Source organism: Stegostoma tigrinum, chromosome 1 (assembly GCF_030684315.1).
Source record: "Stegostoma tigrinum isolate sSteTig4 chromosome 1, sSteTig4.hap1, whole genome shotgun sequence".
NCBI classification, from domain to species: Eukaryota; Metazoa; Chordata; class Chondrichthyes; order Orectolobiformes; family Stegostomatidae; genus Stegostoma; species Stegostoma tigrinum.
In genome coordinates, this window is record NC_081354.1 from 27130882 (window position 1) to 27157702 (window position 26821).

The 26821-nt window shown below is 42.0% G+C and overlaps 1 protein-coding gene across 1 annotated transcript in view; it reads right to left on the minus strand.

Annotated features, from left to right (window-relative positions):
- Positions 1-26821, minus strand: part of LOC125452012 (alpha-1,3-mannosyl-glycoprotein 4-beta-N-acetylglucosaminyltransferase B-like) — a 234383-nt gene that overhangs the window by 23871 nt on the left and 183691 nt on the right. The window contains exons 8-9 of the mRNA XM_059641094.1: positions 19806-19920; positions 12607-12737 (exon numbers count right to left, since the gene is read on the minus strand). Coding sequence (XP_059497077.1) covers positions 12607-12737; positions 19806-19920 — 246 coding nt within the window. The remainder of the gene's footprint in view (positions 1-12606; positions 12738-19805; positions 19921-26821) is intronic.

The window sequence follows — 26821 nt, forward strand, 5'->3', positions numbered from 1 at the left end:
TATAAACCTCTAAAAGGTCACCCCTCAGCCTGACACTGTAGGGATAAAAGCCTCAGCCTCTCCTTATAACTCAAATTCTGTAGTCCTAGCAAAATCCTTATAACCTTTTTTTGTACTCTTTCCAGTTTAACAACATCCTTCCAATAACAGGGAGATCAGAATTGCATGCAGTATTCTAAAAGTGGCCTCGACAACATCTTGTAAAGCCACAACATGATGTTCCAACTCCTACACTCAATGCTCTGAACAATGAAGGGAAACATGCCAAAGTCAACTACAATTATAGACTCAGTTGAGAGATCTAGTATATAGGACGCTCTACAGGAATACTATTCGAGGTATTCTTTCAGAATTTCTTAAGTATTTCAAAACAAGTACAAACACAGTGATATTCAATAAAAGCAGTTGATTTTGGTTAATCCACTTCAGGACACCAACTCACAATACTGGCTGACTAGGCATATGTCTCTTGCTTCTCTTCTGTGAGTAATATTTTCCTTCCATGTTAAGTCTTCATATCGTTCTCTGAACTACGAAGAATAACTTTTTATTAATTCTTGTTGGCCACTGTGCATGATCAGAGGAATGTCTTTAACTGGATTGCTAATGCCTGGACAATACACCATTAATCTCAGGTTAGCGAGGTATTATATGTCCAAATCATGATCGGTTTATTTAAAAGTGACAGTCACCTTACCGATATCTACCTTCTGCTACTTTGTTTCTTAAAATGTCAATCACATCACACAGCTTTTCCTAAGTTTACTCACTTCATAGACCTTTATCATGATGAAATGGCACTAGTACAGTAATTTACGTGGTTGCTTACAGTAGGCAGTATCACCACCCCCAGATATTTAATATAATCTCAAAAAGCTAACTGATGCACCAAAGTATTCTCCTAAACCTATCACTATTCTTTAGTTGAAAGAAGCTTGTCCAACTTCGCAATAACTGTTGAAGCCTAAAAATATTAACTGTAGTTACTTTCAAAAGATCAGACTGAAATAACAAAGTAGCATTGCAAAATATTACAAAGTTTACAACATAAAGCTCAAAACAACCATGCAAAAATAATATACATAGGATTGTTATGCATTTTCAGTTACAAAACTAAACCAAAAACATTGCTATATAAGAACAAAGAAAATCACAGCACAGGAACAGGCCCTTTGACCCTCCAAGCCTGCACCGACATGCTGCCTGTCACAACTAAAACCCCCTATCCTCTGGGGACCGTATCCCTCTATTTCCAGCCTATTCATGTATTTGTCAACATGCCCCTTAAAAGTCACTGTCGTATCTGCTTCCACTACCTCCCCCAGCAGCGAGTTTCAGGCACTCACCTCCTTCTGTGTAAAAAACTTCCCTCGTACATTACCTTTAAACCATGTCCCTCACATCTTAAACTTATGCCCCCTAGCACCTAAGTCATCCTTCCTGGGAAAAATCTTCTGACTGTCCACTCTGTCAATGCCTTTCATAATCTTGCGGACCTCTATCAGGTCACCCCTCAACCTCTGTATTTCCAGTGAGAACAACCCAAGTTTCTTCTACCTCTCTTCATAGCTAATGCCCTCCAAACCAGGCAACATTCTGGTAAATCTTTTCTACACCCTCTCCAAAGCCACCACATTCTTCTGATCATGTGGTGACCAGAATAGAACACAATATTCCAAATGCGGCCTAACTAAGGTTCTTTCTTTGTATATTTTTGTACAATAACATTGATTCCTCAAAGCATTTTCACATTTGTTAGCCTGAGTTTACATTAATTTGAGCTATAAAATCTGCTATTAAAAAAATCATAATTCCATAACTTAGCATTGGCCTGTACCATTTGACCGTCCTCCCTTACAAATCCAAATAACCATAATTAAATAGGGCACAAGTTATTTCCTCACTTGCTTAATCACGTGAAAATTATTGACAAATCATTCAATCCTATAGCACAGACCATAGGCCAACTATCCATCCCAGGGATTCACATCACCCAAGCAATGGAAATGGAACAAAACAGGTCCTCCAACAACAAATCACATTGGAACCACGTTTCCTGAGGAAGGAACATAAATCAGATGAACTACCAACAATAATGCACATGCATACCATGAACAGATTGTATTATTTAAAGACTATTTATAGAATCTATGTGCAGAGACTGATGAAAACAACAAACTGCTAATGCATGAGTACAGTTGTATGTATAACGGGTAACTAAGGTAACTCACATTATGCACTATGCATGTGAACTTTCTTTTAAAATTTCTTGTCTAAAAGGGGGAATGTGTAGGATAGAAATGCAATGTGACTTTTTAAAAAAATTCTTTCAGATATGCGTCCTTTGTTGGTTCAGCCTACATTTATTACCCATCCCGGGAAGGTGTGGTGAGCTGTCTTCTTGAATTGCTACAGTCCATGTGATGTAGGTGCAACCAAAATGTTGCTGGGAGGGAATTCCATCATTTGGAGCCAGCGATGATATATTGCCAAGTCAGGCTGGTGAGTGAGTTGGCTGGCAACTTGCAGGCAGTTGTATTCCCTTGTATGCATCACCCATGTCCTTCCAAATGTCGGCGGTTTTGATTTTGGAAGGGGCTGTCAAAGGAGTCTTGGTGAATTTTTATACTGTTTCTTGTAGACTGTATGCACTGTTGCTAGCAATATTGTACCAATGTGCCTCCCATCCACCATATCCTTAATACTCTGCCATATTGCACTGACTGGAGAAGCATCTTGCAAACAGTTCAGTAAAGAACACTATTCGGGCCACATGCAACAGGATTGAACTCCTGCTGGTTTGCAGCTCATTAAGCTGGGCTCTTCTGGCAAGTACTGGAGCTTAATAGAAACACTGGTCAGGAAACAAATTGCTGATGACATTTACTTCGTATCCATTCAAATGGATAGAAAAATCAGGAGTTTTTGGCTTGTGGTTTCTCAATTATTTCTTCATGAGCAATACTCTCCATTGGGAACACCTAATTGGAAGTCAGCTCCCAGATTTGCTTCCCATAGGAAGATCAGGAGCACAAATGTTTGAAATTTGAACAATAATGTATTAGAACAAGAATCAGTTCTCAAAAATTTTAAAGGGTAAAATGCTGCCAATGCTAAACATCAAAAGAGAAAAAGTGGAAACTTTCAGGCATCAACCATGGAGAAAGAAACAAAATTAAGTTTTCAACAACAGTCTCTACTTTTATTATAAGGTGTGGAGCTGGATGAACACAGCAGGCCAAGCAGCATCAGAGGAGCAGGAAGGCAGACATTTCAAGTCTGGACCCTTCTTTAGAAATGGGGGCAGGGGAAGGGGGCTCAGAAATAAATATAGAGAGGGGGAGAGGTGGTGATAGAAAGTAGACAATGGAGCAGATAGGTGGAGAGAAGACAGACAGGTCAAGGTGGCGGGGATGAAGCTAGTAAAGGTGAGTATAGGTAAGGAGTTGGGATGGGGGATGGTCAGTGAGGAGGGAGGGGCTAGTAGGTGGGAGGGAAGACAGACAGGTCAAGCAGGTGGGGATGAAGCTAGTGGAGGGGAGTGTAGGTAGGAAATGGGGGTAGGGGTTGGTCAGTTAGATAGGAGGACCAGACAGGTGGGATACAAGCCAGACAGGTCGAGGGGGTGGGGGGACTGGTCTTGGGGAAATTTTGAAGCTCAAAGTCTACATTGAGACCATTGGGTTGTAGGGTTCCCAAGCAGAATGACGTGCTGTTCCTCCAGTTTTTGGGAGACCAAGCAGAGGCTTGGAGCTTTATGGAGCACCTACATTTCATTCGCGACAAACGACAACACCCCCCAGTTGTGATCCACTTCAACTCCCCTCCCACTCCCTGGGCAACATGTCCATCCTGGGCCTCCTCCAGTGTCACAACAACGCTACCTGAAATTTTCAGAGACCCCTTCCCCTCCCCCATTTCTGAAGAAGGGTCCAGACCCAAAACATCAGCTTTCCTGCTCCTCTGATGCTGCCTAGTCTGCTGTGTTCATCCAGTTCTATATTGTGGTATCTCAGACTCCAGCATCAGCAGTTCCTACCGTTTCTAATATTCTTCAATGTTTACTCTGTCCATCCAGAAACCAAACCCAATTCAAAAAAGTGTCCATGCTCTACTGAATACTGGGCTTTAGAAAAAAAAACAGCTCCAGAAATTCCGACAAGTTAATCATTAAATCCCCCCCACACAAACACATCAATACCCACATTCCACTAGTTCAAAATACAATCAAAAAAATTATATTAGGATATATTTAAATCATCCACCTTGCATCATATTTGTTGCATTTCCTCATAACAATAACCATACATGAATGTTGTCTAAAGCTTCTGAGTATCTCTAGTATTTTCAGTTCTTAAAACTTTAGACCTGGTTTGTGTTAGTAACTCTTAAAAAAAAATTGTAATTGAAGTGACAATGGAGTTTGAAGGAACAAAGATAATATTAGAAGCTATTTATAAAAGGAAGGGACATCTTGCTGCTTGCAGTCACTCACTTAACTCTTGTTTTTTCTCCACAGATGCTGCTAAACCTGCTGAGTTGTTCTAGCATTTTTCTGGTTTGATTGTTTCTGATCTCCAGCATCTGCAACTCATTGTTTTATTTCATTGAGTTCAACAGCTTTTGAACATATACCTCTCCTTCACTGCTATTAGCACTCACTTTGCCTTTTGTTCTTGGGCACCATCTCCATCTGTTCCACTTGCTTCCCCATCCCCACTTTTTTACAGCAGTAAAGCCAACAATTTTCTTGCTCCTTTCAGTTCTAATAAAGAGACATACTGGTTTCAAACCATTAACTCTGTTTCTGTCTCCACAATTGTTGCCAGACCTACAGAGTTATCAAGCACTTTCTGTTTATATTTAAGATATCATCACCTGCAGAACTTTGCTCCTGCCTCCACTTCTTGCTTTTTAATAGGGAAAAGTCATTTTTGAAACACGTGAAGATGGTTGGGCCTATGACAATACATGCTGAGGAATTTCTAAAGCAATTTCCTGGGAGTGAGATGATTGACCTTCAACGAGCACAGCAATCTTCCTTTGTGCTAAGTATGATTTGAAACAGTGGATAATTTCTCCCTTGATTCCCATCAATTTCAGGTTTGCTCAGGCACCTTCATATCATAGATAATGGGAACTGCAGATGCTGGAGATTCCAAGATAATAAAATGTGAGGCTGGATGAACACAGCAGGCCAAGCAGCACCCCAGGAGCACAAAAGCTGACGTTTCGGGCCTAGACCCTTCATCAGAGAGGGGGATGGGGGGAGGGAACTGGAATAAATAGGGAGAGAGGGGGAGGCGGACCGAAGATGGAGAGTAAAGAAGATAGGTGGAGAGAGTGTAGGTGGGGAGGTAGGGAGGGGATAGGTCAGTCCAGGGAAGACGGACAGGTCAAGGAGGTGGGATGAGGTTAGTAGGTAGCGGGGGGTGCGGCTTGGGGTGGGAGGAAGGGATGGGTGAGAGGAAGAACCGGTTAGGGAGGCAGAGACAGGTTGGACTGGTTTTGGGATGCAGTGGGTGGGGGGGAAGAGCTGGGCTGGTTGTGTGGTGCAGTGGGGGGAGGGGACGAACTGGGCTGGTTGAGGGATGCAGTAGGGGAAGGGGAGATTTTGAAACTGGTGAAGTCCACATTGATGCCATATGGCTGCAGGGTTCCCAGGCGGAATATGAGTTGCTGTTCCTGCAACCTTCGGGTGGCATCATTGTGGCAGTGCAGGAGGCCCATGATGGACATGTCATCAAGAGAATGGGAGGGGGAGTGGAAATGGTTTGCGACTGGGAGGTGCAGTTGTTTTTTGCGAACTGAGCGGAGGTGTTCTGCAAAGCGGTCCCCAAGCCTCCGCTTGGTTTCCCCAATGTAGAGGAAGCCGCACCGGGTACAGTGGATGCAGTATACCACATTGGCAGATGTGCAGGTGAACCTCTGCTTGATGTGGAATGTCATCTTGGGGCCTGGGATGGGGGTGAGGGAGGAGGTGTGGGGACAAGTGTAGCATTTCCTGCGGTTGCAGGGGAAGGTGCCGGGTGTGGTGGGGTTGGAGGGCAGTGTGGAGCGAACAAGGGAGTCACGGAGAGAGTGGTCTCTCCGGAAAGCAGACAGGGGAGGGGATGGAAAAATGTCTTGGGTGGTGGGGTCGGATTGTAAATGGCGGAAGTGTCGGAGGATAATGCGTTGTATCCGGAGGTTGGTAGGGTGGTGTGTGAGAACGAGGGGGATCCTCTTGGGGCGGTTGTAGCGGGGGCGGGGTGTGAGGGATGTGTCGCGGGAAATGCGGGAGACGCGGTCAAGGGCGTTCTCGATCACCATCCCAGGCCCCAAGATGACATTCCACATCAAGCAGAGGTTCACCTGCACATCTGCCAATGTGGTATACTGCATCCACTGTACCCGGTGTGGCTTCCTCTGCATTGGGGAAACCAAGCGGAGGCTTGGGGACCGCTTTGCAGAACACCTCCGCTCAGTTCGCAAAAAACAACTGCACCTCCCAGTCGCAAACCATTTCCACTCCCCCTCCCATTCTTTTGATGACATGTCCATCATGGGCCTCCTGCACTGCCACAATGATGCCACCCGAAGGTTGCAGGTACAGCAACTCATATTCCGCCTGGGAACCCTGCAGCCATATGGCATCAATGTGGACTTCACCAGTTTCAAAATCTCCCCTTCCCCTACTGCATCCCTCAACCAGCCCAGTTCGTCCCCTCCCCCCACTGCACCACACAACCAGCCCAGCTCTTCCCCCCCACACACTGCATCCCAAAACCAGTCCAACCTGTCTCTGCCTCCCTAACCGGTTCTTCCTCTCACCCATCCCTTCCTCCCACCCCAAGCCGCACCCCCATCTACCTACTAACCTCATCCCACCTCCTTGACCTGTCCGTCTTCCCTGGACTGACCTATCCCCTCCCTACCTCCCCACCTACACTCTCTCCACCTATCTTCTTTACTCTCCATCTTCGGTCCGCCTCCCCCTCTCTCCCTATTTATTCCAGTTCCCTCCCCCCATCCCCCTCTCTGATGAAGGGTCTAGGCCCGAAACGTCAGCTTTTGTGCTCCTGGGATGCTGCTTGGCCTGCTGTGTTCATCCAGCCTCACATTTTATCACCTTCATATCATGTTCGGTCAAATGCATCTGTGGTATGAAGGGCAATTACTGATCTTATTTCTTGAACTAAGCTTTTAGGACCCAAGCTGTAATGAGGTCAGGTAAAGATTGGCATTCCATTGAGTTCTGCCAGGGCCAATGAGCAGGTTATTGCTAATAATCGAGGATAGATTGACGAGAGGTCATTGATCATTTTAGAATTATCCTGTTTTGTGTGGGCTGCTGTCAGTTCTGCACTTAAGAGGTTCTGTAAGGTAAGAATGGCAGATTTCCATCCCCTAACCAAGATGGGATTTTAAGAGAATCAACAATTGTTTCCTGTGTTGCATTATTGAGACTAGTGTTTAATTCCAGATGGTGAGGAAAAACTAAAACTAAAAGGATGTACAAGTTTTTGAAGCAATGGTGTTGAAGAAAAGATTGGTGAGTCTAATCACTCCTCAAAAACATACAGGCCCCAAGCAAAGCAAATGATATCATAAAAATTACAAGTAAATTGCAATAATTATTTTCAATGGTTGCTGACTGGCTCAGCTGGACAGAAATTGGAAATAATACTAATAACATAAATAAAGAAGTTAGAACTTCGAACAGGGGCACCAAAAAATGACTGTTTAGTCTCTAATGCAACATCTTTAAAAAATTTGGAACGTGCGTCCATTCGTTTCTCCAACCATCCTCCTTCCAATCTGAAACCACAATATATCACATCTTCAGTGGGTGCTGCCTGCCATTTAAGTAGTTTCAGTGAAATTAGGCTACTATTATGTTACATTAGTGACCCAGGGATCATATCCTAATACACATACAGCACACAACTACTGTGGTCTCGAACTAAGGTAGTCTATCAATTATGTGCAGTTATATTTTACTCTCTCTGACTTTGATTCCTTTCTAAATTATTGCAAATTCAGTGGCTATTTTAATTCATCTCAACAGTGAATATCAGTCTTGTATTTTAGAATAGTTTTAGTAGTTGTTTGGTAATGAAAGCAAAACACTTAGGACACCTTAGTAATCTGGTAACAGTTAAAATAAATCTAAAACATTTTCTATGATAAAAATCATTAGCAGTCAGTTAAACCATAGAATAAATATTAATGTTCATTTTTAAATTTTGATTGAGTGTTTGTTACAAGACAACACTTCACTGAACAAAGTTGACTCCAAACCAGCACTCTGCTAATGGACATTTCTGCCACCTGATATTCATCGATCATATTCTAATATCACAACAACACTGATATGGTTTTGAAAGATGATCTAAGCACTGAGCAAACAAGAAACCCATTTGAACAGAGTTGTTCCATAAAGCATGTTGTTCATATCTAAATCCCTAATCACCCCTGTGCTATCACAATAAAATCACTGCAGCCTTATTTACAATGTATGAGTGTAACAATTCCTTTTGGATTACTCATAGTATGAAGGTCAGTATTTTTCAAAGAGGCAAATCAATATTAAGATGCTTCATGAATCTTTTAACTGATTTACACAAATGCATTTGGGTAATGGGATGCCTTTGAAAATAAAACACATTGAATTTCTGCTTCAGCTAGTTTTGTTAAAGGAATGGAAACTTGGAGGCAATGGATCTCAACTATCATTTCTTTGAAAGATGGTCCTTACTAGAATCAGAGAATCACATGTAAAGTTCTTTATTTGTATATAGCAAATCCTTGCATTTCCTATATTTTGCACTAGTAGATCCAGCAAGCAATTTCAAGTTGGGTTACAAAGACATAGAACATAGAACATAGAACATAGAACATTACAGCACAGAACAGGCCCTTCGGCCCTCAATGTTGTGCCGACCTGTCATATCGATCTGAAGCCCATCTAACCTACACTATTCCATGTACGTCCATAAGCTTGTCCAATGATGAATTAAATGTTCTTAAAGTTGGCGAATCTACTACCGTTGCAGGCAAAGCGTTCCATTCCCTTACTACTCTCTGAGTAAAGAAACTACCTCTGACATCTGTCCTATATCTTTCACCCCTCAATTTAAAGCTATGCCCCCTCGTGCTCGCCATCACCATCCTAGGAAAAAGGCTCTCCCTATCCACCCTATCTAACCCTCTGATTATTTTATATGTTTCAATTAAGTCACCTCTCAACCTTCTTCTCTCGAACGAAAACAGCCTCAAGTCCCTCAGCCTTTCTTCGTAAGACCTTCCCTCCATACCAGGCAACATCCTAGTAAATCTCCTCTGCACCCTTTCCAAAGCTTCCGCATCCTTCTTATAATGCGGTGACCAGAACTGTATGCAATACTCCAAGTGCGGCCGCACCAGAGTTTTGTACAGCTGCAGCATAACCTCATGGTTCCGGAACTTGATCCCTCTATTAATAAAAGCTGAAACACTGTATGCCTTCTTAACAGCCCTGTCAACCTGGGTGGCAATTTTCAAAGTTAAAGATACTTCAGAAACTGGTGACATCACCAACGATTGAGCCAATAACAATTAATCTTGGACCAGCCACTTACAGACACTGAGAAGACCGTGCTAGTACGTGGACTGAATCATAACTATGGAGATGCCAAAAAGACTGACTTCCTAGCTGTGCTGGAATCAACACTAAAGAACAACAGACTCATGGAAGAAATACAACAGACCATCAGACAGATGATAGCCCCTACACTGAGCAGAAAAGGTAGTAAGAACACATTTAGCGCAGAAGAGATTAATGTTCTGGAAGGACTCAAGAAAGACAGGAACAGCTGACAAAGGATGCATGACAGCAATCCTCAATACAGCCAAAGACATTGAGAAAGCTAATGCACTACTAGCAGATACTGATGTGTACCAACAGATGGCGAAAGACCCAACACCACAGCTAGAGAACCGGATTACAACGACCCTGAAGAAATTACACAGCTCAGGAGACATCAGCAAGACAGATTACCAAAAAATGAGTTCTGAGGAAGGGCCACCAGACCTGAAATGTTAAGTCTGTTTTTTCCTTCACAGATGCTGCCAGACCTGCCAAGCTTTTCCAGCAACTTTGTTTTTGTTCCTGATTTACAGCATTTGCAGTTCTTTTGGTTTTGATTTGGGCTTTTCCAGCAACTTTGTTTTTGAGCCAAAATGTGAGCCCAGAGGGATCCAACGTACACCATGTCCATGGACTCCCCAAGGTACTCAGACCGAGGGCTCCCTCAGACCCACTGTCTCACTATCAGGCACACCAACGTGTAGACTTGCCAAATGCCAATTGTGCATTTGGGTACTAGGAAGTCTTAATTAAAATTTTCAAGAAGACTTGTAGCTTGGGTTGTGGATGAAGTTGTAGACAGACTGACTGAGCTGGTGGGTTTGGTTGCAGACGTTTCATCACCCTGCGAGAAACTGAAATACTAAGTGGACAACACTACCTACTTCATCCACTCATCCCAAGAATTCCTCAACGTCACAAAGGACACCAGGATAGAAGAGAATGAGATGATGATATCCTTTGAAGTAACAGCGCCATTTACAACCATAAACGTCCACCTAGCCAAAGAGACAATTGTCACACTACTGGATGAATCAAGTAGGCAGGCAACCCAGGACACCAAGACCACCATGAAAGTACCACTCTGTGCCTCAGTACCCACTGCACCTTCAGAGGAATTTTTGACGATATGTGAAGTCACCATTGTCCTGCTGGGCTGTAGGGCTGCTCTCTCTATAGAGAGAGATAATTGGGTGGTGGTTTAAGCTGAAGATCAACACACCCCAGGCAAGGAGAAGAGGTTGAGAAGGACAGTCCTTCATTGATAACCTCAGCCACTGCAGGAATTGAACACATACTGTTGGCATCATCCTGCGTTGCAAACCAGCTATCCAGCAAACTGATTAAACTGACTACTGACCTTTGAGGATAGTACATTTGTAAATGTGGAAATTTCTCAATTTAAAACTGGACAGAAGAGATAGAGCTGGTGAGCCACAGTAATCAAGAAGAAATAGGCAAAGAAAGCAGATAATCCCTTGAATGCATCTTACTTTCCAACCTGTGTTCAGGTCTGTTGTATGAGCATGTGAGGGTTTCAAAGGCTTAATGTTGAAGAGAGGCTTGGCCCACTCAATATGGGCTTGGTGGGGGAACAGGTCAGGATCTTGAGCTTCTCATAATCTCTGGCTATAATGTCTAACATATTAACATAATTTGCATTTGCACTAATTTACATTTTGTTTAAGATAAGAACCTCCTTTCATTTGACGACTAAGTGGTGTTCTTTTGCCACACTAGACTTATTCCCTACCAGAAAACAGATGTTAGCAAAAATTCTAACAGATAGTTCTTATGGCATGATGAGTTAGGATTCATTCTACAATGGAGTCAAGCAGAATGGAATGGTGACCAGAACTGGAGGCAGTACTCCATTTGTGGTCTTGCCAGTGTTTTATACAGTACCAACATGACTTCCTTCCTCTGGTAATCTATGCTTCTGCTAATAAAGGTGAGTATCCCATTTATTTTCTTAACCACCTTTCCTATCTATCTATCCTGCTACCTTCAGGGATCTGTGGATCTGTATAAGAACGTCTGTCTGATCTTCATTACTTTCCAAGGTCCTAATTCTTAGTATCGTCTTTGCCTCGTTAGTTCTCTCAGGCTGCATTACCTCATTCTTTTCTGGATTTAATTCTGCTTGCCACTGCTCTGACCACCTGACCAGTAATGAATTCTCTGATCTTAGTATATCATCAAAAGCCAACTAAATTACATCACTCATAACTGAATCAACAATGTGCTGGTGAATGTTTAGAAAGGCCTTTCATTTGTCACAAAATCCCCTGTAGATCCTTCTCTGGCATGTTTTGTGTGATGGTGCTCCTGCCATTAAGAGAAAATTTTGCCAAATGTGCTTCTAACAAGTGTTTCAGGATCTTCACTTGTTTGAATTGTATCTTGGGTAGTAGGCATGATATTTTGTCCTTTAGACGAAAACAGCATTGGACTCATTCGTGTTGCTCTACCCCGTCCAACTGCCTGCTTACACATGAAGAATAGTCTTCTTTGTCTAGTATTTAAGACTTACAAGATTCCCTGAAACCCCCACCCAAAGGAATAAGCACCTTTAGAGGAGAAAGGCAAAAATGGAAAACAAAAATAGTTGAAACTCCCAGTCAAAATTGAGTTGGCTGAATGAAGAGTAGTGAAGAAGACCAACTTGATCAATTTTCAAACACACGTATGATTTACTATTGATTCTATTGATGTTCACCATAATGGATACTTAACAAATTAATGCCATATGTAAAACAGTTTTTTTAAAACTGAAGAATTTATTATTTGTGCAGCCTCTTCATCATGACTGTGAAGTAGTTATCTATCTATCTTCCATAAATCTTAATTTCAACATAAAGCAAAGGTACTATGCAGCTTCTAATACTCAAAACTGTGATTAATTGAAATAGAAATAGATATAGAGATGGAAACAGATGATTATTGCAGGCTTCATTGCTGGTATTTCGGCTACCAAGAAAGAAAAATTAACTTACAGCATCTTTCTCGGGATTGCATACTTTCACCCACAATATGTGATCCAGTAACCAATCTATTGGCTTGTCCTTGTAGAACATGATAATGAATTCTATGACAAGTGTCAGATCAGGAGACTTGAACAATTTCCCTAAGACAGACAGTAAAAAAGAAGGAAAACAGTTTTACTTTGCCACTCCATGCTTTATTGGGAGATTATTATGTGGAGACATGATCATGGATGAAGATGTTGGTGAAAGAGAACAGATAAAATATGTGAGTACAATTGTATAATTTTATAAAAGTGCATTCATTATGTAATAAAATGGAAACAGTTTTTTCTGATTGCTAAATCCTTCGGTTTAGTGACTAGCTGTGTTTCAGGGTGCAACACTGCTGCAAAAATAAAGCTGTTTTATTGATTGCAATATAATTAAAGTGTAGGTTCTTCTGGTTATTCTTTTCCTCCACTGAACATGACAGCTCTGTGATACTTAGCAGCCTTTCAAATTGTCATCCAAATTTAATTAGCATGACTTAATGGATTTTCTTCTCTTAGATCATACTAAATATATGGATAATGCAACACAGTTAACTGTGAAAATAATATTGCAGCCTTGATCATCAGAAATGCACTAACTGGTCAATATAGTCGAGTGTGGAATATTATCGAGCCCCTATTCAACTAAAACAGTATAGATTAGATTAGATTAGATTCCATTCCCTACAGTGTGGGAACAGGCCCTTCGGCCCAACAAGTCCACACTGCCCCTTACAGCATCCTACCCACACTCATCCCCCTATAACCCACACACCCCTGAACACTACGGGCAATTTAGCATGGCCAATCCACCTAGCCTGTACATCTTTGGGCTGTGGGAGGAAACTGGAGCACCCAGAGGAAACCCAGGCAGATATGGGGAGAATGTGCAAACTCCGCACAGATAGTTACCCGAGGCTGAAATCAAACCCGGGTCCCTGGCGCTGTGAGGCTGCAGTGCTAACCACCGAGCCACCGTGCCGCCCCAAAGGTATAGGTATATCAATAAATGCAAAGAATAGAAAGTATAGGAAAACAAGTTACCTACCGTGTGTTTAAGGAACTCAGTAAACAAAGGTTCTTTTTAAAAAATAAACAATGGCTCAGATACTCCAGTTGCCAGAGAGTCGATTCCACAGCATTAAGGGGAGTTGTGCATTGAGACCATGCAGAATCCCAGATGCAGCTGATTCTGAAGAAAATTTATCTTACTCCTGGGTAACTACTATCAGAATGCCCAATTCATGACTTAAATAACCATTCTCAACCTCCAACTTCTTACAGCACACAGAACCCTGATATATGATCACTACCCTCCCTGACCAGAAACTCCTGCCAGCACTATACCTGAGAACTAGGGCCCAACACTGTGCCACTGGCTGGAATCCCCATCCCTAGACCAGGCAAGAGCACAAATAGCTGGAGCATTGACAAACATCTTTGTATCCTTTGTGGCCACTGTTGTGGAAGCCCATGCAGACACAGGGAAAATGTACAAACTCCATTCAGACAGTCAGCCAAGGATGGAATTGAACCCAGGTTCCTGGCGCTGAGCCACTGAGTTCAGTTTGAAGCATGGACAGAAAAATGGAAGGTGGAGGTCCTGAGGAGTGCTGTGGAAAACAGGGATCTAGGAATACATGCACATAGCTCATTGAAAGCAGCATCACAGGTGGACAGGGTGATGAAGAAGGCATTTAGCATGCTAGCCTTTATCAGTTGAGGCATTGAGTACGGGAGTTGGGATTTTATGTTACAGTTGTATAAGTCATTGGCGAGGCCGTATTTGGAGTATTGTGTGCAGTTTTGGTCACCCTGTTGTAGTATAGACATAGTTAAACTGGAAAATGTGCAAAGAAGATTTACAAAGCTGTTTCCAGGACTAATAGGCCTGAGTTATAGGGAGAGGTTGGACAGGATAGCACTTTATTCCTTGGAATGTAGGAGAATGAGCCTTACTGTGTTGTACAAAATCATGAGGGGCATAGATAGAACGAATGCATATAATCTCCTTCCCAGGGATGGGGAATTGAAAACTAGAGGACATAGGTTTAAGGTGAGAGGTGAAAGATTTAAGAAGGACCTCAGAAGCAGCTTCTTCGCGCAGAGTGGTGAGTATATGGAATGGGCTGCCACAGAAAATGGTTGAGCCAGGTAAAATAGCAAAATTTAAAAAAACAGTTGAATAGGTACATGTATGAGAAGGGTTTAGAGAGCTATGACCAATTACAGGCAATTGGAACTAGCTGAGTGGGCATCATGGTCAGCATGGAGCACTTTGGGCTGAAGGGCCTGTTGCCATGCTGTAATACTGTATGACTCTATAACTCAATGACACTAATCCAAACAAATATGAGGTGATGCATTTTGGAAAGTCAAGGACAGGTGGAAATTATACAGTGAGTGGCAGAACATTTAGAAGTATTGATATGCAGAGTGATCTGGGTGTGCAGGTCCACAGATCACTGAGTGTGGCAGCACAGGTAGATAAGGTAGGAAAAAAGGCCTATGGCTTGCTTGCCTTCATGGGAAGGGGCATTGAGTATAAGAGTAGGCTTTGCTGCAGCTTTATAGAACTTTAGTTCAGCCACAGTTGGAATATTGCATAAATTTCTGGTCACCACACTACCAGAGGAGAAGGTAGTGAAACGGTTTACTAGATGTTGCCTCATATCGGGGATTTTAGCTATGAAGAAAGGTTGGATAGACTGGGTTTATTTTCACTGGAACACAGGAGGTTGAGGAGTGAACTAATAGAAGTTTATAAGGTTGCAAATGGCATGGATAGAGTGGAAAGTATGAGGCTTTTTCCCCAGGGTGGAGGGGTCAATTACAAGGGGTCGCAGGTTCAAGCTACCAGGGGGAATGTTTAAAAGAGATGTGTGAGGCAAATTTTTCGCACAAAAGGTGATGAGTGCCTGGAACATGCTGCCAGAGGAAGTGATGGAAATAGATACAATAGTAGCATTCAAGAAACACCTTGATGAATACATGAATAGAATGGGAATAGAGGGATATTAAGGGCCCATTCCAGTGTTGTGTTCTTTGTTCTTATGCTCAAATACTCTCCTAACGTAGCAACCTTGAACCACACCCCTACCCCACTGCCCTGGACTGGACATCTCTCTCCAGTTGAGGCACCACAACCCCAAGCCATTGACCTAATCACCCAGATGTGAAAACATCCTGTCCATCTTGGACCTATAAACTGCCACCCTCAACCTGTTGACCTGATATCAATGGCCTGATTCCTTCCTTCACCCAGACATGACTCCACCCTGGCCACTGGCCTGGCCATCCTTCAGACCTGACACCCTTTGGCCCCCTGCACTCCCTGCCACTGGAACTGACAAGCTCCTCTTAGACCTGATAGTCACCCACGTATCCTGCAAGCTGCCAGGTTCAACGTCACCTCCCCTGACCCTGACCTAGCCTAACCATATCTGATATCCTACTTTCCTTAGAAGACCGTCACTCCTAATCACACAATTACCTCATATAATTACCTGTTTGCAATAGCTGCCCCAGTGGTAAGCTGTGCTGCTGGATATTTAAATCACAGAACACAGCAGACTAACTGCTGCAAAAGGGGGGCATGGCTACATACTGATTGTCTCTACTGCTGCATTCATGACTTCTGGTAAGCCTTTTGTCCAGGAATCTTCAGTGCAGAAGCAATTTATTGTTATGTGGGTAAGCTTTAATCTGATCAGGGATGGATGATCAGAGTATTTGAGTCAGAGCTACACTTAAAAGCTGATGTTGCCTTGAATGTATTCTACATACTATTGGCAGTGATTTCTTAAGAATTCTTCTGTCCCTAGTAAATATCAACTTTATTTCGCACTCAGACATAATCAAGTTACCAAAATCTCTAAGATCTTCAAATCAGTATCCTGCTTACTAAGAATAGTTTACAATTTCTGAATAGCAAAGAAAATGTAATCACCACAGCTCAAATATCAACATTCATCTCCTCAGACTGACAACAATGATGAAACCCTTAAAACCTGCAAGCTTAGTGAGGCCATACAAGGAAATGAAACATGATATTATTTTGTATCACTGAATGCTATTTCAAGCTCTGAAATACAGTAAAGTTCTGTTGTCTTAAAGCACAGAAATCCTCTGGGAAAATGGTTGGCTTTCTAATATTAATAACTGTTACTATTTTCTTTGAAGACAATGGCAAACACAAAAACACATTCACTCAGTGTCAGAAATATATAAATAATTCAATTAATAAATAGTCTTCATAAACCAATCCATGTTTAGTAAAGGAATTTTTCTTTAACTTTATGTGGAGGGGAACATTTCATTGTTATGTGCTTTTTAAATAATAGATAGGAGATTTAACTGTGCTTTTGATTGCAAATTTAACTATCCAGTAGGACTCAAATATCAAGGCAACCAGGAAAGGGCAATATTTACATCTATTGCAAATTTTAAAAACTGAATAAAATTTTAGCTGTATTGATTCTGATCTCCATGTCGGGAATAACATGATGGAGATTTAAATCCAGCAACTAAGCAGCTTTTGAGGGTGACGTGAGTGTCTTTGTCCATCGTGTCAAGTGGGGACATTCCAACTGGGAGGTGGGTAAGATGATCATGTACTTGTTGCTATACAATCAAATCCAACTTAAAATTAACATTTTTAATTGCATATTTCAAAAAATAAATTGTCTTTAACTGTCTCAATCTGCTGTTTACTACTGTAGCAAATGTTAGATTGCCTGGGTACTTCTAGTGTTGGATAATGTTATGGTTCATTAAGAATGAATGCTAAAGCTTCATTAAGCTCTCCTGAATCTGATAATGTCAAGCAATGTTTGAGTGCAGAAAAGAAAAGTCTAGCACAAGTCCCGATGTGTCATCTCTGGTTCCTAATAGTTCTTATAAAATATGCCTAACTAGGCATATACCTCTTTCCATCATGTTGTAAACTATATCTTGGTCTTTATCTTTAAGAACTGCTTGAAGTAAAGTTATGTGGCAAAGCTGTCAGTGCAGATGAGAGCATGCAATGACATTTCCTTCATAGTTACAACTGAGATCAAATTTTCAATTGGATGAGACAGATTTATACTGGAAGCAAATGCCATCAAGGACCTACACTTCTATGAATGAAGCTCACACTCCAAGCTTTATGGTGGCAAAGGTTTGTATGACTGTGCTGCCAGGTGCCAACACCAAGGGAGAATCCATCCTCGGACAAGTCAAACAGAGACACGCACGAGAATTCCTAGAAGCATGGCATTCCAACCGGAACTCCACCAACAAACACATTGATTTGGAGCCAATCTACCATCCCCTGAGAAAAAGCACAGGAAATGACATCACTAATGCAGGAAATGACATCACCAACCCAAGGACACCTAACCAGATAAATAGAAAGCGGGACATAACACCAGCGCTTTGTCGGAGGCTCACTGATGATGTTACCTAGAATGGTGACGAAACGTCTGAAAACTAACCTTCCAGCTCAGCGAGCAAACTCACATCCAGAACCTCAACCTGAGTTACAAATCTTCTCAAAACTCGCCGGGCAAATCTTTTTTGACCTTATTGTTAATGTTTTGGGAAATGATTTTAGGAAGTATTGCAGGAAAGAAAATGTCGATTTCAAGATTTTCCTCATCCTAGATAATGCACCAAGCCATCCACAGGCCATTGGTGAGCTCTCCGAAAACATCAAAGTGCTATTTCTACCCTCAAACACAACCTCTCTCATTCAACCCATGGACCAGGATGCAATAGCAGCTTTTAAAGCTTATTATTTAAGGCAAACGTTTAACAGGCTGATTGCAGCCACTGAGGGGGATAAGGACAGTGCTTTTCAATTTTGAAAGAGCTTTAACATCGAGAATGTGACTGACATTATTGTGGAGGCCTGGGGTGATGTTAGTAAGGGCTGCTTGCATGCAGTTTGATGGAAGCTTCTCCCAGATATTTTTTCAAGATTCATTAAGCTTTAATCCATCAGAGGAGCTAGCAAGAATCAACGAAGATTGTGTTGATCTTGCAAAGCGAGTTGGATTTGAAGTGGAAAGTGAGGATGTTAAAGAGCTGCTTGAGTCCCACTGTGAAGACCTCTCTACAGCCGATCTACAACAACTTGCCGCTGAGGGGTAAATGGAAGCTGGAGATGAAGAAGATGAAATCCAGGATGCAGCACCACAATAGCTTTCCACTTTTGTTTGTCTTCTGTCCTGAGGGAAACTGAGAAGCTGTTGCAGCTTTTAGAGGACAATAATTACAATGAAGAATGCAGCAGGGTAGTAGTTCATGAAATAAAGTCTTATTTGGAACCCTATGACCAGCTTCTTCATGAAAGGAGAGAAAGGGCAAAACAGCAAAAATTGGATGACTTTTTTTAAGCCAACCCCGAAAAAATGGTCAGACGACAATGAACCACAGCCATCCACTTCTGGATTAAGCATTTTTCACCATAACCCTGCAAATAAACTGTAGCTGAAGGCATCGATGATGATTATGATGACGACCCTCAGAGCCTGCATTAACAACAGAGCAACCTCAAAACCCCCAACCCCATCAATTGATCTTGACATTATTTTCAAGACAAGGTGTTAAATTTACTTTTATTTCATTATTATATATAACTAAAATATTTGTTCAAAGTGCACTATCCTATGTGTTCGGCTTTTGAGTGATTTTGAGTTATATTTTTTGGTGGTCTGCCCCCAACCCCGATTTTCTCATAGGCCCCATTATTTCTATAGTGCAATTTTCTTTAACACGATGTTGTGCAGGAAATCAACTATTGCATTATAGCAAAACCCCCTGGAATCATAATAAAGAAATTGGCAGAATTATCAGTGCTTGAAAGAGGTTGCAATTTTTGAACAGTATTGTCAGCATTTCTTGAAGGCAAATATATTATGCTATATTTGTAATTAAGTTTTTTAAAATTAAATGCACACGTGTTCTTTACAGGATGATTCAGCTTTTGCAAATTTAAAATGTCGGTCTGGTGAAGTGGATTAAATGTTAGTCTTCTGTAATGTATCATGCATTAATGTCAGGTCATTTATAATGAAAGGTATAAATAGATTTGTACTTCTCCGGATTATATTCATTTGCAGATCAAATATATTCTGAAAATTTGTTTGTGAATGAAAATTTATGAATGTAAAATGTAATGATGGACTCTCTTACCAATAAATCCAAGTTGCGAAAACTCCAAGGTCAGCCAGTCTGCTGAAGGCTGCTGTTCTGCAAAGTTTATCATTGTTTGGAAGTAGTTGGGCGTTGCTATAATATCATCTTCCAACTGTTACATAGACAAAAAGAACATCATCAGTTCATTGTCGTGGAATGATTAATATACTTAAAACAAACATGGATTGTTTTAATTGCTTTGGGTGGTTTACTGCTTAATATGCTCTCTTTAAAGCAACCACACATAGATATGTCAACAATTCATTGAATAGCCCACAAAGAAATCTTGCACATTAAAAACCAACTAGTGCATTACTGGAGAAAACTAACTTGGAACGCTTGCCTTTACTTTCTAGCTGCTTAACCTGACACCTGTTCAATATCCACAACCTTAAGCATTCCTCCACCCATTGCTGGCGCAAAATGCACTGCAACAACACAGCAAACATGCTTTTGACAGTACCTCTCAAATCCCCAATCATTGCTACCTACAACTTGGTTTGGCAACTGGGACTCATGCGGAACTTACATCGGCTCCTGGTTGAAATCACAGAATTTACATTCAAATAGCTACTTTCTCACTTCCTATTTTTTGCAACCATTTTCTTATTTTTAAAAATATTAATAATTCCAGCTTTCAGTTATTATCAAGTTTTAAAAATGTTGTTTAGCTTCCATAATACCTGCAGTTTTATTACTTTATTCTTAACATATTTTGAGTTTCATGTTAATTGCTGAACATAAGGTAAATAAATAACAAAATACAAGCAGTACATTTTTGTAGAATAAAGTGCATATAGTTCACATACATTCATTACTGTTCACATTTATGATACCCTGGCTTTTATTGCATTGTGCTTTCAAATACTGTCAAAAATTAAAATCTGTCACATCTTGTGCCACTTAGCCACCTAACAGAAGAGTTGTAACCTTCCCTCTGGGATTGAAGATACTGGTGATGGGGGTGGAAGCCCTGCCTGCTGAGAGCTGCTGGCCAATCAGTAGTCCTACTCTTCTGAACTCAGTAGAGAGGCGAATGAAAGTGGGATACTATACTACACAAGGCCTCAGATTGAGGAGGTACAAGTGAGTGACACAGGAAGAGGATTGTGGAGGAGAGTGTCAGCTACAATAGCAGAAGTTGACTTTCCTTAAATTGGTACTGAGTGCTTTAAGGTTTATGAGAAGATTTGTAGCTTGGGTTGTGGATGAGGTAGCAGACATGCTCACCAAGCCAGTGGGTTTGATTGCAAACGTTTCATCACCCTGCTAGGCAACACTGTCAGTGCGCCTCTGGTGAAGCATTGGTGTTCTGTCCTGCTTGTTATTTATATGCCTCAGTTTGTTCGGGTGTTTGGTACCACTTCTGGCTCTGTTTCTCAGTGGTTTGTACACCGGTTCTAATGCAATGTGTTTGTCGATGGAGTTCCGGTTAGAATATCAGGCCTCGTCTCTGTGTTGTCCCAGCTGAATTTGTTGTCTATGTGTAGTGAGACAAGTGGGAATTGGTCATGTATCTTGGTGGCTAGTTGGTGTTTGTGAATCCATATTGTCAGTTTTCATCTGGTTTGGATAATGTAACGTTTCTCACTGCCCTTGCATGATATTTTGTATATTGCACTGGTTTTACTGGTTTTGAGTACGGGATCCTTTACGTTCATCAGTAGCTGTCGTAGGGTGTTTGTTGGTTTGTGGACCCCTCTGATGCTTAGGGGTCAGATTAGTCTTGTGGTCATCTCTGAAATGTTCTTGATGTGCGGTAGGATGATTAGTGAGTCTAGTCGTGTTGTGTCTTCCTGTGTTGGTCTGTCTCGGAGGTAATGGCGGATTGTGTTTTTTAGGTACCTATTCCTTTAGAAGACTCCATTTAGGTGCTCCTGTTCTGGGTTGCTGTAATATGTTGTGGTTCATTTAAATAGTGTCCTGATGTCTGTTTGTGGGCGTTGGAGTGGATGCTGAGTGCTTTTGAATAAGGGATTGTTGCACAAACCTGCAAAAACACTGAGGCAGGTGGCTTGTTATTGTCCTCTCATGGCAAGTATCTTATCCGCCACTGGTGAGACCTTTGAGTGGGTATTACTTGGGGCGGAGGTGGGAAGGACGTGGGAGGTCGCGTCTGACAAATCTTTTAAAATTTTCCAAAGAAAACCCAAGCAGATAGATGAGGGTAGGGCAGTGGATGTTGTCTATATGGGCTTTAGTAAGGCCTTTGACAAGGTCCCGCATGGCAGGTTAGTCATGAAAGTTAGGCTGGCATGGGATCCAGGGCGAGCTAGCTAGCTGGCTCAATGGTAGAAAGCAGATAGTGATGGTTAAAGGTTGTTTCTCGGACTGGAGGCCTGTGCCACAGGGGTCGGTGCTGGAACCTTTGTTAGTTACATAAATGATCTGGATGTGAATGTACAAAGTATGATTAGTAAATTTGCAGATGACACAAAATTAGGAGGTATCGGTGATAGTGAAGAAGGTTACCAAAAATTACAGAGAGATCTTGATCAGGTGGGGAAGTGGGCTGTGGTTGGCAAATACAATTCAATACAGATAAGTGTGAGGTGTTGTGCTTTGCAAAGTCAAACCAAGGTAGGACTTATACAGTAAATGGTAAGGTGATGAGGAGTGTTGTGGAACAGAGGGATCTAGGAGTACAAGTACATCGTTCATTGAAAGAGGCATCACAGGTGGGCAGGGTGGTGAAGAAGGCATTTAGCATGCTGGCCTTCATTGGTCATGGCATTGAGTATAGGAGTTGTGACAATATGTTATAGTTGTATAAGTCGTTGGTGAGGCCGCACTTGGAATATTGTGTACAGTTTTGGTCACCCTGTTATAGGAAAGCCAGAGTTGAACTGGAGAGTGTGCAAAGAAGATTTATGAGGATGTAGCCAGGATTAATAGACCTCAGTTATGGGGAGAGGACTTAATTCCTTGAACGTAGGAGAATGAGGGGTGACCTTATTGAGGTGTATAAAATCATGAGGGGCATAGATGGAACAAATGCATATAATCTCCTTCCCAGGGATGGGGAATTAAAAACTAGAGGACGTAGGTTTAAGGTGAGAGGTGATAGACTTAAGAGGGACCTGAGGTGTAACTTCTTCATGCAGACAGTGGTGTGTATATGGAATGGGCTGCCAGAAAAAGTGGGCAGGTAAAAAAGCAATTTTTAAAAGACATGTGGATAGGTCCATGGATGGGAAGGGTTTAAAGGGATACGGACCAAATTTGGGCAATTGGAATAAGATAAGTGAGCACCATGGTCAGCTTAGAATAGATTGGGCCGAAGGGCCTGTTGCCAAGATGTATTTCTCTGTGGCTCTATGACTCCACATGCCAACTCCTGCCCAGCTAAATAACTGATAGCATGAAAACTGCCATGGAGAAAGGCAACAGATTCCACCAATTCACTTTGGATTGGGTACAGAAAAGATTCATTAAAATTATATCAGAGTTCATGGGATCCAAATATGAGGACAAATTCCACATATTTTGATTGTATTGCCTTGAGTTTAGAAAGTTGAGGGTAATCTAGTTGGATCTCAAAATGGTAAATGAATTTCTTGTAAAAGATACAGAAGGGTGAATTTTATGGGTGGGAGTCTTTGAGTTGGAGGTGTGTGGAGGTCTATACCACCAACTCCCTTTAATTATTTTGGCATTGGGATTGGTCCTGGGACTTTTGACAGGTGTCTGCAGCCACCGTTCCAATCACTTGTTACTCAGTAGCCATCCTTGGAATGCATCTGGTTTTGTAAGCACCACTGGCAACTGGCTGTTCCTGTGGAAATAGCAATCATAGCTGCTCCCTGCATGCAATCTGAAGACTAATTGCATGTTGATTGAATGGGAGCTGTCTTGTCATTGAAAACCTAGTTGACATGATGGTACCTTGATAGATACTTGAGATTAGTTGGTTACACCTTATATCCTGTGAAACCCTACCATTGCTGCAAAGCTAATAAAATGTGAGGCTGGATGAACACAGCAGGCCAAGCAGCATCTCAGGAGCACAAAAGCTGACGTTTCGGGCCTAGACCCTTCATCAGAGAGGGGGATGGGATGAGGGTTCTGGAATAAATAGGGAGAGAGGGGGAGGCGGACCGAAGATGGAGAGAAAAGAAGATAGGTGGAGAGAGTATAGGTGGGGAGGTAGGGAGGGGATAGGTCAGTCCAGGGAAGACGGACAGGTCAAGGAGGTGGGATGAGGTTAGTAGGTAGGAGATGGGGGTGCGGCTTGGGGTGGGAGGAAGGGATGGGTGAGAGGAAGAACAGGTTAGGGAGGCAGAGACAGGTTGGACTGGTTTTGGGATGCAGTGGGTGGAGGGGAAGAGCTGGGCTGGTTGTGTGGTGCAGTGGGGGGAGGGGACGAACTGGGCTGGTTTAGGGATGCAGTGGGGGAAGGGGAGATTTTGAAGCTGGTGAAGTCCACATTGATACCATTAGGCTGCAGGGTTCCCAGCGGAATATGAGTTGCTGTTCCTGCAACCTTTGGGTGGCATCATTGTGGCATTGCAGGAGGCCCATGATGGACATGTCATCTAAAGAATGGAAGGGGGAGTGGAAATGGTTTGCGACTGGGAGGTGCAGTTGTTTGTTGTGAACCGAGCGGAGGTGTTCTGCAAAGCGGTCCCCAAGCCTCCGCTTGGTTTCCCCAATGTAGAGGAAGCCACATTGCTGCAAAGCTTCTGGGTCTTTCTGTCTGTCTATTGCAGTCAGTGGGGAAGGTTATGAATTATCCTGTACGTTTGAACATGACAGCTGTAAAGACTTTAGGGCAATAGTGCATGGTATGCTGGGTAACATCACTCAGGACCTACATGTGGCTTGGGATTATTTCAAAAATTTCAAAATCACTGTGGCATTCAATGTGGCCAACATTGAATGCTTCCTCCACTCAGCTTCGCACTCACCCACACCCAAACAGACCAATACGCGCGCGCGCGCACACACACACACACACACACACACACACACACACACACACACACACACACACACACACACACACACACACACACACCCCATATCAATCCCAAACACATATACACAGCTGCACCCCCTCCTTCTACCCCCACCAACGCATGCACAGACATACACACAGTTAGATGTGAATTTCCCTGCCCAACATTACAAACAGAAATCAATTGCTTTGGAAAGCTGAGGTGTCCTCAGGCAACATCACTTATTCATCTGCAGGTAAGTGGCTTCAACCTATATACATTCTTGGTACAGCCTCCACTTTTGCCTCTCTGGCTAATGCAACCTGCATTCTGCAGATTGGGCTCCTTCATGCACTTGCAGTGACTATACTTAATCTGGCCCCTTACCTCTTCTTCATCTTACTCTCTGGCTCACTAGAAGATGGATTTCCAACAGAAATAATAAAGCTTATAAGCATTGTGTGGCAATGCTGCAATGATGAGATATTGCCAGGCGCTATTAGTTTACAGATAATAATATGCATAAGACTTCATATAATATCCAAGATTCTGAACTATCCATAGAGTATCCTACTGAAGTTAAGTACAGAGTCAATATGCTCTATATCGGCCTTTAGAATAAAACATGAAAAAAAAAATGATGTTCCCACATGGCATGTTTCACATGCTGAGCAAAATGTATTGCTTCAGATAAATTAGACTACTGATAATGTTAGCAGGCCATTAATGACTCAGTTGAAAATGGCATTGAGCTCCATCCACTCACTATATTCTAGTCAACTGTTGTAACGATATTGACATGTCATCACATCAGATATTCCATTGCTGCAGAATGAAACTGTCCTGTTCTCAAAGTTAAAATTCAGCCTGGAGAAACTATCCTTGAGTGAGGAGTTAAGATAAAGATGGTTTAACCTTTCAAATTAATACCGGACACTTTAGAAGTAAAATCAGGATAATCCCTGGTGTGGAAGGATTGTCTTATGAGCGAAGGTGAAACATGTTGGGCCTCTACTCATTGGCGTTTAGAAGAATGAGAGGTGATCTCATTGAAACATATTAGATTCTTCAGGGGCTCGACAGGGTAAATGATAAGAGGATGTTTCCCCTCAATGGAGAGTGTAGGACCAGAGGACAAGGTCTCAGACAAAAGCGATGCCAATTTAAAGCTAAAAATGAAGATAAATTTCTCTCAGGATATTGGAATGCCTTGTCACAGAGAGCTGTGGAGCAGAGTCCTTGTATATAATTAAGGCCATAATAGATTGATCCTTAATCAAAAGGGTAGTCAAGGGCTACAGAAAAGGCAAGGGAAGTGAACATGAAGAACATTGACTCAGCCATGATCCTACTGGTTGGTGAGCATGTTCTAGAAAAATCTTTGTGTGTTTTGATTGCTGAGGGAGATAGTCAGAGACAGGGAGGTAGTGAGGGTGAAAAAGGGAGAGGCAGACATCCTGACATGGAGCTGCATTAACAGCACAATACAAGCACTGCTCCTAAGGCCCTGCGAGAGCAAAGTACCTGACAAAAAAAAAGGAAAATGAATAAAAATAATGAAGGTCCTGACTTTCCTCATTTTCAGTTTTAGCTGTGGAGTTGTAAAGTTCATGCTGAGACTACCATGATGGATGCTCCTTCTGAATCTCAGCCCTTGCCTAAAGCAAATACAAACTTAGAAACTGTACTTTGTCAACATGACACTCTGCAGCTATACTTTCTCCCAGTGGAGATACTGCAGTGTCACCAAAATTAGAAAACTGAATTAAAGTTGGTAAACTATCGGTGACTTCCATTAAGAGCGTGAACATAATTTATGGTGAAATATATAGCTAAAAAGAACAAATATATGATTTTAAAAAGGGACACTGAACATTGATTGTACACACTGGTCCAAACATTCTCTGTTGTCTATCCCTATTTCAGTTCAAGAGTACACTTGGCAGCTCATGGCTATGAGTGAAGTTTGGCACTTAAATATGTTGTGGTAATGTGTTTTCAATGCTGGATTCTTTAATTTGGATAGCATTTTCCAATTGTACACATAAATGACTGACTAGTATGATGCAGCATTAA